The sequence below is a fragment of the Nematolebias whitei genome, chromosome 12 (assembly GCF_014905685.2).
Source record: "Nematolebias whitei isolate Nwh7 chromosome 12, NemWhi1, whole genome shotgun sequence".
NCBI lineage: Eukaryota > Metazoa > Chordata > Actinopteri > Cyprinodontiformes > Rivulidae > Nematolebias > Nematolebias whitei.
The window spans coordinates 38,600,281-38,614,123 of record NC_056509.1 but is presented as its reverse complement, the minus strand read 5'-3'; the positions used below and the strand labels follow the sequence as shown (position 1 = coordinate 38,614,123).

At 38.9% G+C, this 13,843-nt stretch overlaps 1 protein-coding gene across 1 annotated transcript in view; it reads left to right on the top strand.

The window, feature by feature from the left end:
• Positions 1-270: 270 nt before the first annotated feature.
• enpp1 (ectonucleotide pyrophosphatase/phosphodiesterase 1) overlaps positions 271-13,843 on the top strand; it is a 47,490-nt gene continuing 33,917 nt past the window's right edge. The window contains exons 1-2 of the mRNA XM_037685554.1: positions 271-449; positions 6,799-6,871. Of these exons, the coding sequence (XP_037541482.1) occupies positions 315-449; positions 6,799-6,871 (208 nt within the window). The 5' untranslated portion in view covers positions 271-314. The remainder of the gene's footprint in view (positions 450-6,798; positions 6,872-13,843) is intronic.

Here is a 13,843-nt window from a genome sequence, read left to right as displayed (position 1 = left end):
TCCGAAATATATCCATATGTCCCTCAAAATTTGACCAAAGTTTGTTTTGAAGTTGAAAATTATTATTATTATTTGTTGTTAATTATGAGAACTGAGCCATGGAAACAAAGTTTAAGTCTGTTTAAATGGTTTAATGCTTTTTTACACACTCAGATCACAGACTAAACTTTTTTCTGCTTTACATACTATTTTTTAAGAGCCTGAAGGGGGGCGGTGCTGTGAGCTGCTGAGGATCATATTCTGCTGCTCACTGGGGAAACTCCTGCTGCAGCTCAGTCTTCCTGCAGGAGGTTTGTGCGCTCAGCAGCAGCAGCATGGAGGGAACCAAAGGAGAGGAGCGCTCAGCTGAACAGGCAGCCTCTTTATTTGGGACATCAGAGATGGAGAGTCAGAAGAGCGCAGCAGAAAGGAGAAAGAAGCGGATTAACATCTGTAAAATCACAGCTGGGGTACGTTCAAGCACACTTCTTAACTTCTGTTCAGACACCAGAACCTCTCTGCTCTTTAAACTGCTCAGCTCGTGGTCAGGGACTGTTCATTTGAACAAAAATCTTGTAAAACTTTGCTCTGCTTCACTTTATTTATTTAACTTTTTTTACATTTATTATCAGTTTAAGATCAGTTTATCTTAAGACTACAAAAGCAACCAAAGTGAGGTTTTGGTGAATTTTTATGCTGCAAAGCCAAAATTTATTTCAGTTTTTCTTTTTGAAAGAAACTGGCAACTCTAAATCAGATTAGACTGAAATACTGCAGCTTTACTTTCTGCTGAAACAAGATCACCATGAGGTACCAAAACCCACAGCTTCACGTCAGCATTTTCTGTTCTGTTGACTTTAGCCGTCATTAATCCACAGCTGTCACACAGCTGAGACCCTCTGTGGAGCCAGTGTGAGCGTGGAAATGTGGAAACTGTTTTCACTCTGGTGCAAAGAGACAGAGGCCAGGAGAGGCTCTGCAGGTGGACATGACCTGCCGCTTGTTTCTGAACTGGACCTCCCAGCCCTCATGGCTGACAGAAAGTTTGAGTCAGAATGAAAATGCTGTGGTTCCCAACCGTGGTCCCTGAGGAACACCATCCTGTATGTTTTAGTTGTTTTTCTGCTCCAACACTCCTGATTTGAATAAAAGGGTGATTAACCGGCTTCTGCCAGGCTTAAGGATGTACCGGGTACTACTGAATCAGGCGTGTTGAGGCAGAAAAACAAAAACATGCAGGATGGTGTTCCTCAAGGAGCAGGGTTGGGAACCACTGAGTAAACGTTAGGTCCCTGTGGATCATTCTGTGAGGATGTTTGCGGTTGTTGTTACATTAGGGGTAACTAGTTGGCTAAACTGTAAATGTAAGACTAGGAAAAGGCCACAAAGTTTCCCCATTTGGGTCAAAGTATGATCTTAAAACAAAACGGATGATTCAATTGATTAGTACGCAGCTAATAAAGTTTTAGTCTGTTCATAAAAACACAAATGCTACAAAAGATTAAAGGAAAACTTTAAATTTGTAGTCTGCATGTTTTCTACTCTGATTGAATATTTTGATAATCTTTAACTTTGAATTCCTCAGAGCTTCACCCAGAGGTGAACTTTCCTGTCAGTGGTTTCTGTAATTCATTATCAGTGAGAATGATTAAAGACGCAGCATTCCTCGAAGTAATGCATATCGCCCGCTGCCCATCGTGCCCGAGTTTTAAACCAAAATCATCTAATGAGAAAAGACAGTGATGGCGTTTTGATCAGACCTTCATGCACGATGAATCCTGAGAATGAGATCTCCTGCAAGCTAGTAGCAGTCAGCGCATGTGTTAGGAATCACTCTTGGCTACTACCACGCCAAGTTTTAGCTCTTTGTCTGTAAAACTGACCGTCGATTTTTTCTTTGCTGAGGTCGTTTAACTGTGGCAGCCATCTTGTATTCAGCCAGCGACCCCAAAAGTTAATCAGATGTAGATAAATATCTGAGTTTCATTGAAATCCACCAAGTGCTTCATGAAATATTTTACTAACATAATGCGCACACATGTAATTACGTGATCACCCACCATTTCTGGTGGCGGGCAACATCACTGTTTTGTTTATGAGCTTTTAGAATAACAACAACTTTCCTGTATTATGGTAATAAGAAGGAACAAAAAGATTTCTGGAAAATAAATTACACTTTAAAGCTGTTTTGACGTTGCTGCAGCCAAAGCTGACGAGTAAAAGAAGAGGTACACAAACGACTGTGTTTTGCCAAAGAGCTAAAGTAATTATAGAATCAGAATAAGCTTTATGATCATTGTACCAAAATACAGTGAGGTTATGTTCGTACAGTCGTCCGAAAGATGAGCAGAGTGCACGTTGCTGCTGCTACAAGAGCGCGGCCTCTTATTCTTTATCAGAATACTTTTTTAGATCGAAAAAGGTAAAAGGCCATGAGGATGGATAGTGGTATTACAAAACAGATCTCTTCACATCTTGTCCTATCAGGACACGATTTGAGACATCAAAAAACTCTAACAGCACATTTATATAAACACAGTAGCATTTGACGTCAAGACGTTGAGATTTGTCCATGAAGCACTTTTAGATAGGCTATAGTCCTGATAAGATGTTGATGTTCAGACGACTGTTCTGATAAGTCTGCACAGAAGTTTTTTTTTTTTTTGGGCGGGGGGTAGATGAAGCTCTTTCCTTAAGTTACCCATGTCCCAGGTGAAATTTGATAGTTGGTCCGTGTCTGAGGCCAATTGGGGAAGTCAAATTCAGATAAGCCACAATTGTTGATTTTCTTCAGGCAGACTGTTTTTTCTGGTCAGACTTGAGTCATGCTGGAACTTTCCAGATCCAAAATGGCCAGATTAATTGGTATTCAACTCCACTGATCCATGGTATGAGCCTTCTTCAAGGTCGACTCCAACATGCGGGTGAGTCGTAGAAGCCGCAGGTGGCCTGCGATTCTCACAAATCGCTTCCATTTTACAGTTTAGCTTGTAAATCAGCTGATTTTGAGTACTCGTAGCACAAACCAAACTTTCACACAGACTTGGCAGTTTTGTCATGACCAAAACTGCTGCCAATGTCTTCTTTAAAAGTAGATAACATAGGGACCCATCGATGCCAAAAAGCAGAAACCATGCTATCATGAATCCAATTATATTAACGTCTTCAGCGTCCTCCTGAGACAGAACTGAGAGACACATCATCTGCCGAACTCCCCACGGATCCCTGACGTATCCTGCAGCGTGAGTCTCGGCAGGACATGGGGGCTCTTCAGGACCCTGTCGCTTTATTGAAGATTTTGTCGATTGCGTTGAAAGTCCAGATCACCAGATCCATAATAGTATTTTTCATTCAGAAGGTGTGTACCAGGAGCTCCGAGACACACAGCGAGCAAAAGTCAGGAGGAAGAGGAGAACAGGGGAGGGAGAGGAGAAAGCATCCGCCTTGTGCGAGAGCAGAAAAATGTAAAGGAAAAGTCGATTAAAACAGAATTAAATGCTTTTCAAATCTCACAAACCTATATTTTATTCACAATGGAACATTGTAAACAGAGAAAATGTTTAAATTAAAAACTGCACCAGCTGTTAAATGAAAAATAATTTGGATTTTTCTGGCCGCAACAGGTCTGAAAAAAATACTAGACAAAAGGCTGTGAAAGTGGTTTTGAATGAAAAAAAAACATAATTTTACAGTTACTTGGGTTATTTTGCAACAGGTCAGTGAGAGTACTGGGTATAAATGGAGCATTTTAGACAAACTGTATCAGTCCGAAGTAAAGACGGGCACAGGTTCACCAGTCTGCAAAGATATGTATCTAATAACGTGGAAGAGTTTTAAAAAATGGAAAGACTTTGAATGTCCCATCACCTACAAATCATGACATCCTTTTTTTAAATTCTGGTTGTAAACACATTTCCTCCTCTGTAAAATACAAACTGAACTCGTCCGACTGCCAACGCTGTTTTCAAACTTTTCACTTATATTTAAACTTCAGCTAGAAACCACAGGAAGCAGATGGTACCAGTTTGGCACAGGAAGAAAAAACAAGCTGTGATGTGTTTGGGTCCAACTCTCTGTAGCTGTGATTCCTGTTCAGACTCATTAGACATGATTCAACTTAAAAATCCTCTAAAAAAGGAAGGATTGCGTCAAGCTGTGAAAAGCAGAGCCAGGTTTTGCTCCAACATGGTGATTCTTCACACAGTCTGCAGGTTTCCAGACTTTTATTTTGTTGATGCTCGACCTCAAACCTCAGTGTAACGAGTTAATTTTCACCTTTACTGTAAAGACGCAGGAGACTTTGATGAACTGAGCTGGTAAAGTATGTTTCAGAGTCAGAATTGTTGGTTTTCACGAGACAGACTGTTTGCTTTCACAGCAGTAATGACGCCTACCTTTAAAAATAAAACATTCAGGTTACCTGTCTGTTCAGCACGTTAAATAAAGTTTACAGACTCCGAGTACACACTGATTATTATCAGAATCACACTAACACACTAACTTTAACAGACAGTTCTGAAAAAATTATGAGCAACTGATATCTTACCTGTCACAGATAGCAATTTGAATGAGCTGACGTTGGAGAAAAATAAGTTTTATTCTTACTAGATGGACAAGCTAACATCTAGTCTGGACCAAAGCGGACTTCTGACATCTTAAAACAACTCCAATTTCAAAATAAAATGTTACTGCAGTTTATGCATGTGCTCATATAAGAAGATTTGCATGACCTTCTGCAGAAATGTATAAAAATTCCTGCAGCAAATTCTGCAGGCTGCACATTCAGTGCTACAACTAGCTGCTGCTGCAGTTTGCACTTACAAATAACTAGACATAAATTAAATATTAGTGTAACACAAAATCAACTCGATGTAAAGAACTGGCACAGATCACTATGATTTAGAGAATGAAGGTAGAGATTTATGTTTGTTGGCACAAATCTCTCCAAAACAAAAGAACTATCTACAACAGGTAAGATATTGACTGTAACTTTCCACAAAACTCCACTTCCAAATATCTGAAGTGTCAGTTTAGGTTTTTGTCTTGGAAATAAAAATGAAAAAACTTTGATCTTTATGGGAAAAAGATGTGTTAATGTTAATTCTGGGTGATTTTAAACAAACCTGGTGAGTGATGAAGCGCCACAGTGGTAATGGCTGACTCAAATAAAATCTCCCCAGAGACTCTATGTTACTTTAGCACTTCCCCAAAATATAGAAAAAATCTTGCAGGAGTTTGAAATACATTCACTTTTGGGACCTCTGAGAAAATTACGTTTGTAGAGTTAAAACCCAAAAGGGTGCCTTTTTTTTTTTTGTTTGCAGGGAAAAGGTTCATTTGATTTGTAATGTGCTGAAAAACATTTTCAGTCTGAGGGGCGACAAGCTGCTGGAAAGCCTAACTAAACAGGAATTTACACGTTAAACCACAGCTCTACATGGAAGGCTCTAAACTTGATTTGTTATGGACAAAATGTAAATTTATGAAGACGGAAATGTCCAAACTGTCTCAGACTGCATGATGAACACCCAGACTGTTTCCTGAGGGCTACTTTTAATTGTTATCATGACAAAACAACTTAACGTCCCTGTCCTCCACCCCTTCTCTGCAAAATCTGTTTCCTTTGATACGCCCCTCTAATTACAAACCTACTCAGCAGCGCTTTTGACTTTTCAGATTTTTTCACAGCTGAAGATGTGAGAGAGGCAAAATGAAGGGATGCACGTCGCCCGCTGCCTTTCATATCAGAGTTTTAGACTCTAACTTTATTCGTACTCTCGTGAGATATTCTGAAACGTCACTCTCACTTTGAGTCATGAATGACTCTCACCTATTATTGTTTAAATGTGACTCAGTTATTGCCATGTTTGTTTTGGCTAATGTTGAAATGAATATCTTGATTTTTTTTTTTTTTTAAAGATAAATCACGATATATATCTCAATATATTTTTCTTTCCATAAAGTAATTACAAAAATATATTTCTGAGTCAAAGCTTTGTCACAGTTGTCACACAGGCACATTTATTAACAACAGATGTGACTGTACAAAATAAATGTCTGAAAAAAAAACTATTTACTTATATTACAGTTTGTTTTTTAGGCATTTATTTACATATTTAAGTACAAGTACAAGTTATATAAGTACATATGCATAAGTATAAGTACATTGTTATTGTTTGCTGTTATTGTTGTCTGTACTTTATATATTCTGTCTAGAACAGGTCTCTCTTGTTTGAGTCCTCATGGCTCAATGAGGCTAGCCTCTATAAATAAAGTTGAATGAATGAACTTGCTGTGGTGGCCATCTTGAATCAGGTCAACTCCATGTTACGTGGCAGATGAGATATTTTAGTAACACACACACAGCCACCTGAATCCTTCTGGCATTTCTATACATCAGTAGCTAATTATTTAATGATTTTTGTTGGTTCATTAAACACAATGTTTTGTTTTTCACCTCTTGAGCTGAAAATATTACATAGTTTTTTCTGAAGAGGATGAATTTTGACTTCTTTCAAATATGTATAAGTTGGTTTTAATGGGTTTATTATGTAGATACAAATATATCATCGTAACACGTTTGCTGCACAGTGATACCATTCATATGCTCAGCTTAGATTAATTTTTAATTTTTTCTTATTTACTCTGACGTCATGTTTGAAAACAGCTACTGACATCTTTTAGGCTGTATAGTATTCAGACTGAACAACTCAATAAACAGTGATAACAACACAGAGTAGTTTATTTTGAGGACTTTTTACTGATAAAATATCTGTGATGAATGTTTTTTTTTGTTTGTTTCCGTTGTTTAAACTGTAGATCCTGCTGCTGATCTTACTGATCGCCCTGCTGGCTGTAGTGATTTCACTGAGAAGGAGCGATAAGGACGCGGGTAAGCTTCACTTTTCGTAATGTTCAGCGTCATTACTCGCAGTTTTGATTTTAAAGTGTGTTTCTTTTAAATAAAAAGGCGTGTTTACAGGCGTTTAAATAGATCTACTCATTTAAGAATCGCAGCTCTTTCTAAGCTCTAAACTCCTTCAGCAATTTAAATTTTAAAGACATTCTGTCTTCAGCATGTTTGTGGAGCTTGAAGCGGTTGTTTTTGAACATGCAGGTGGAGCTGTGACCTCTAGACGGCTGACATTAAAGAAAATTATATAGCTCATTTAAATTGGAAAGTATTTAAATTAAAGAAAGTGTTAACTCTTTATGTAGGTAAAGTTCTTAATAAATACAAATGTTTAAAAATCAGCATATGAAGGGACTTATACTATATAATTTACAAAAAGCCACTAAGCATATCTCACTGATGCTAAAGAACAGAATCGACCCGCTACGAGCCGATTTAGATTTGTCCCATTATGCTAGAAAGCTTAGCCTTGAGGAAAGGGAGTGGCATGTGGTGAAGCTACTTTAAATCGGCCAAGATGAACATACACGCTGAGAAGTGGATGAACGGACGACCCGACATTCTGACTGAACATTAATTATATTGATATTTGGGATAATCTGATTGAATCCCGTTTCTGTTCACTGGGGAGTCATAGAAAGCCTACAAGGCCCTCGGAAACCTACCGTGTTTTCTGGAGTATAAGTCGCATCTGTCACAAAAAGCATTGTGAAAAGGAAAAAACATATATAAGTCGCTTCGGCATATAAGTCAAATTATTATGTGTTTATTTAATGGTGAAAACAGCTTCATTTCACCTGGGTGGCACCATCCATCATCCATCCATCCATCCATCCATCCATCCATCCATCGTGGCCGGAGCCACTAGCTCTCCGGCATTCCTCCACCTGCACCAGCTGAATGAAGCAAGCACACACGGGAGGACTTGCTGTTACAGTTCTTCGAAATTTAAACTGTCAGTCAAAAATTACTTTATGAATATGGAAAAAAACATATATAAGTCGCTTCGGCATATAAATCACAGGAATGATAAATCTATGCAAAAAACTGTGACTTGTATGCTGGAAAATACGGTACACGTCAGTGATAAGAGTCTAATAAATTCAACAGGATACACATTTTGAGAGCGTTGCACTTTTTTTAAAAAAAATTGTAATTTCATTATCTGTTTATATAAGCATGTATTAAGAATATTTTGAACTGTGAATATATAATACCACTTTAATTATAAAGTACTTTTAAACAACAACAAGGCCAACCACAGTGCTGTACAGTAAAAACAAAACAAGCAAAGGACACAGGAAAAAATACATAGATCCGAACAGGTAAAGATAAAAACTAAATGGCTAACATTATAGAATATAGACAAGTTAAATCACCTCATACAGTGTCAAAAGCCTGGGAATAAAAGTGAGTTTTCAAACGAGACTTAAAAACAGTGAGAGAGGGAGCCTGCCTGACATGCAGTGGTAACTCGTTCCACAGTTTTGGACCTGCAACAGAGAAGGCCTCTGATCTTAAAACAAATGCCTGGAATCAATAACAGCATCTGGTCTGCTGACCTCAGAGACCGCTGCATATGGCTGCAGCAGATCAGTGAGATAGGAGGGGGCTGAACTGGTCAGAGATTTAAAAACATAAGAAGGATTTTAAAATGGATTCTTCTAATATAGGAGACAGATCACTGAGTTTAATCTGCCCGAAAACAAATAATCAAATCCCTCCCGTTAAGACATGAATGCCACAGATACAGTCTTCTTTCTTCAAAACTCAGCACTTCCTGTTGGTTGCAGAGACACTTATTTCATCTATTTGGGTCTTTTGTACTCGGCATACGGTGCCGGGGGTTTTCCTTTCCTTTTCCCACCTGTATGGGTATCCAACCATAATGTAGATTTGGACCATTGTCATTCAAATCTGTGAAGAACCGAGAGATTGATGTAGCCTAACTCGTTGACGTGTAAAGCTAAATGGCATGCGTTGTTTCCTGCACACCAGTGAGATTCTGAGTTGGACTTTCATGTGATCAGAGTGATGTGGTAACCTTTCCTATAGTAGACATGCTTCGCTCAATGAGTTTAAAACACTATTTGTTTTACTGTAGAAAGCATTAACAGCCGGTTTATCAAAATGTCTTTCCATCAGAGCAAATGAAGCAGCTCAGCTGGCTCTAACAGTTTGTTAAACCTTGTTTTTTCTTGCTAAATAAAATAGTTTTAGCTCTGAAGATTGCCACAGATTTGACGAGTCTCTTTCCTGTTTGCGTTGGATAACAAAGTTCACAACCTCCTGCAAATTCCTGACTGACTGTTCCTTCAGGAGAGGTGAGGTCGAGGTGAAAACGACAAATACTGTCTCTGTGTCCGAGCTGGTTGGAGTTAGTTCAGAAAATCCAGGTTTAGAAAATGGTCCAGGTGCAACAGCTACACTTCTCTTCGCATCATTTAATGCAAGTAAACAAAGTTTGATGTAATTCAGTGCTTGAACCACTACTCTTTTCCTTGTATATGCATCCATCAGGTAATGTTATTAAACAGCATGGGATAAATTTTCATTGTTATGCTGATGATACACAGTTATATTTGTCAATGAAACCCAATGAATCCATCAGCTACTTGGACTACAAGCATGTCTTAAAGACATAAAAATCTGGATGACTGTAAATTTTCTGCTTTTAAATGCAGAAAAACTGAGGTTTTGATTTTTTTGGACCTGAGCATCTTAGGAATACATTTTTCAGTCTTTCTCCCTCCTTGGATGGCATTAGTCTGGCCTCCAGCTCTAATGTTAAAAATCTTGGTGTTATTTTTGATCAGGGCGTGTCTTTTATCCCCCACATTAAAAATTTTACTAGAACTGCCTTCTTCCACCTGAGTAATATCACTAAAATTAGAAACTAAAACTAATATTAAAAGCTAAAATTAGAAACGTCTTATCTAAAAGTGATGCAGAAAAACTGGTTCATGCATTTGTCATGTCTAGAATGGACTATTGCAATGGTTTGTTATCTGGGTGTCCAAATATTTCTTTAAAACGTCTTCAGTTGATCCAAAATGCTGCTGCCAGAGTCTTAACTGGAGTTATTAAGAGAAATCATATCTCTCCAGTTTTAGCTTCTCTCCATTTGTTCCCTGTCAAATCCAGAATTCAATTTGAACTCCTACTTCTAACCTACAAAGCCATCAACAGCCTAGCTCCACCTTATATTTGAGATCTTATTGTTCCATATTTTCCTAACAGAACACTTCACTCTCAAACTGCAGACTTAATCGTGGCTCCTAGAGTTTCCAAAAGCAGAATGGGAGGAAGATCTTTCAGTTATCAGGCTCCTCTCTTGTGGAACCAACTTCCAGTTTCTGTTTGTGAGACTGACACGTTGTCCAGTTTTGACTGGGCTCAAGACTTTCCTTTTTGATAAATCCTATAGTTAGGGTTGGCTTGTTATGCTGCTATAGGCTTAGACTACTAGAGGACAAATTGACCTAATTTCCTTAAATTAATTGTTAAAATTGAAGTTTTCATTTGATTTTTTTTTTTAATCTCAACATGTGATTCTTGACCTGCCATTGTGTATCTGTTCCTCTCAAACCCAGCTGGTCGAAGCAGATGACCACTTATCCTGAGCCTAGTTCTGCTAAAGATTTCTGAGGGGGGGGTTTCCTTTCCACTGTCGCCTTCATGCTTGCTCAAGATGAGAGTTCTGTGATGGAGTTAAACTCAAAGCAGTCTGTTCCTCAGAAAAATAGTTAACTTGTTTATATATATGAATGTTTCTGTTCAGTGCCCCGAGACGACTTCTGTTGTAACTTGGCGCTAGATAAATAAACTGAATTGAATTTACTTGAAGTGATTTATCGTCTCTCTGCAGTTTATTTAAACTGTTTAACAGTTCTGGCAAGAACAGAAAATTGGCAAATGATGATGCAATACTCTGATTACCCTAAATTTGCATCTAACTCTTGTGATACATTTCAGAATCCAGAAATTTCCACATCTAGAAGGTGAATAATCCTAGCTCATCATTTTTACTGCAAATAAATTGACAGCCGGGCTGATTCAGTGTCAGGAACTCTGAAGGGATCAGAGAACTGTGTGTGGACTTTCTGCTGGTCTGAGTCATTCAGGATCAGAGAAAACTGAAGCAAAATCTCATTGTGTGTCCAGAGTCATGTGTGTCAGGAAAAACCCCGGAGATTTTACACAATTTGTTGCAAACTGTTGCCAAAGATCTATAGAATCACAACTCTTCTGAGCAAGGATGCCTCAAATTAATAGATGTTAATGCTGCCCAGCAATCTGCAACAAAGTAACTGCTAATAAAACACAGTGATTGAATAAGCAGGTTTTAAAACAAACTGTTCTACGACATGGTCTTGATGAAAATCCCCATTTCAGGGCGTCTCTGGTCTTTGGGTCGGTCCCATCTTGTGACTGTCAGCTGATAAGAAAACAGACCCAGGCCTCCCTCGCAAAATACATCTGTTATGTCAGTGTTGATCTCGGTAATAAAGGTTATTACTAATAAATGGTGGCGCAGAGGTTAGAGAAAGTAAGGTTTGCTGGTTCAAATCCCCTGACCATTACATCAAAATGTGGGTGGGAAAAGTTGAAGCATTCACATCTGCCTCCACCATCATCTGCCCCACTCTGGGCTCTTGAGCAAGGCCCTGAACCCCCTCCAGCTGCTCCCCCAGGTGCCCTGGATGGCAGTCCTCTGCTCCACACATGTGTAGCTTGGTGCTCAGTAAGTTAGCTCTCTGCAGCCATAATAAATGAAAATGAAGCCAGCATTTTCAAACCTTGGGAGGGGTGGCGAGTTATGGTCAGGTAAAGCAAAAACACTTGGAATTTCTTCCTTTAAATATTAAAGTTTACTCACCCCATGTCCTGTGACTGAAAACCCTTTTATTCAACAGAAGTTGTTGTATATTCACAAATGCTGCTAATTTAGGTAACTGAGGATTTTTATTTCCTGTTTTTTATTCAGCAGTCCAATGGCTCGACAGAGTTTTGGACATATTTAGTCTGTGAGTAAAGCTTAGCTTACTCGTGACCATAGTTTCCACTTCATAATCCTTTCAAAATAAACTCAAATGGTAGAAACGAACACGTTGCCACAAACAACCAGTTGCAAAAACACCACATCAAGCCAGCAAGCCGTAACGCTACCTTACCCTTACACATTCTTACCATTTCAGCTCTGTGACTACCTCCCTCGGCAGCACAGAGGTGTAACAGCAGCAGGTTGACTTCGTCTATGCTGCTTCAGCCGTTACATAAACCTTACCGAGACAGGAAGAAGGCATCTCAGAAGTGTTTTTGAGAAAGTGGATAAATACACAAAGCGTCAAACTGAGAGTCATACATGACGAGAGCTGTTTGTTTGTTTTACACGTTTTTTAGAATTGACATAGTGGGTGGGTTGTGTACACTTTACCATTAAATGACATGAAGCTAAATAAACCTAGCACAGCAAAATGACCACACATTATTTTTACATGGCCCTTAATAAAATATCTACTAAGTTTGAAGTAGAATGAAACTTTGTTTAGTAGAAAATGTTTGTTAAACCAATTGCCAGAGATTTTTTTTGTTGTGAAAATCAGATAAAAAATTACATATAGTTGTGCTTTGAGCGGTAAAATCTGTTAAGTAGTGTGATGGCATTATGAAAAATAGTTGAAGAAACTTTAATACTCTGTTTGCACCTGGATTTCTGTCCCCGTCTTCCTTTCTTTATTTGAGACCTCGGCATTAACATTCCATATGCAGGCACTGGCACGTTAGTTTTTATTTTTCTATTAGTTTTAGTTTAAAATCTGCATGAACCATGAATGTTTTGGCTATTACAGCGTGAGACAGACTATTTGCTACATTTGCAGCATTTATTCACTTAGGGTTGTTTTAGTAGGGTGGTTAGCGGGTGAAATAATAATCAAAGCTCCAAGGCGGTGTTGTGCAGCTACAAAACTGCTGTGTTATTGGAAAAAGAAGGTAATGAGCCTGCTAAACAGATCCCACAATAGATTCTTAGGGAACTTGAAACAGGGATTATTTAGGAAGGGACTCCAGGTGGGTCAAGTTACTGAGAAGCTAAAGGGGAAAGTTAACGTGCAGTCTCGAGTTAACCCCTAACTCTCTGTGCTTTCAGGGTAAAATTAGTCATAAATCCATTTTTTTCTCCATGAGACATGAATGTTTTCAGCATTCCCTCTGGTTAAATGTGGGCAGCAGCATCAGTATGCCCTTTGTTGTAAACTGCCAGGCTAAAAACGCCCCTTTTCCTTTTTCTAGGCTAGCAGTGGTGAATGTGGGCAGCTGTCTTCAGGGCGGGGTGCTCCCTCTGCTGTGGTAGATTTCCTGCCCAGCCAACATGAAACTGCATGGGAAAAATACGTCTTGACTTTTTTTTTTCCTCGCTCCCCCAGACTTGTTTAATTCATGACCAAGCAGTGCCTCTTTCATAATGCACCTTTCTTCGTGTAGCTTTTGGAAAGAGATGAAAAGCAACGCAAACATTCAAAGAGTTTACTTCTTCTCAGAGCTGTGCCAAACGCTGAGTTGATTATATCACAGCATCTTGTCCCCACTGAGACAGAGCGTCCTCGTGTTGGGTTCAAACCACAATGCAGGTCTCGAGGCGGTGAGGAGGGGCCTTCTCACCAACACGATAAGACTCTCCGTGTCCTGTCGGCTACAAGCTTGATAAATGTATTGGTTGTTTCAGAGGCGATAGAGGAGGCCCATGGTTTCCTGACTGGTGTCACCCTGTCTGTGGGGAAAACCTTGGAATAGTTGATGTTGGGTTAAACTGTGACACAATTAGATATCAAATTTGTTTTGAAAAATACATTATTTTCCCAAACTCATGGTTTTCCTTTGTGCCCATCCTATATCTATCTGAAATCATGTCGTAGCACATCAACAATAAAAAGTGTCGACACGAGACAA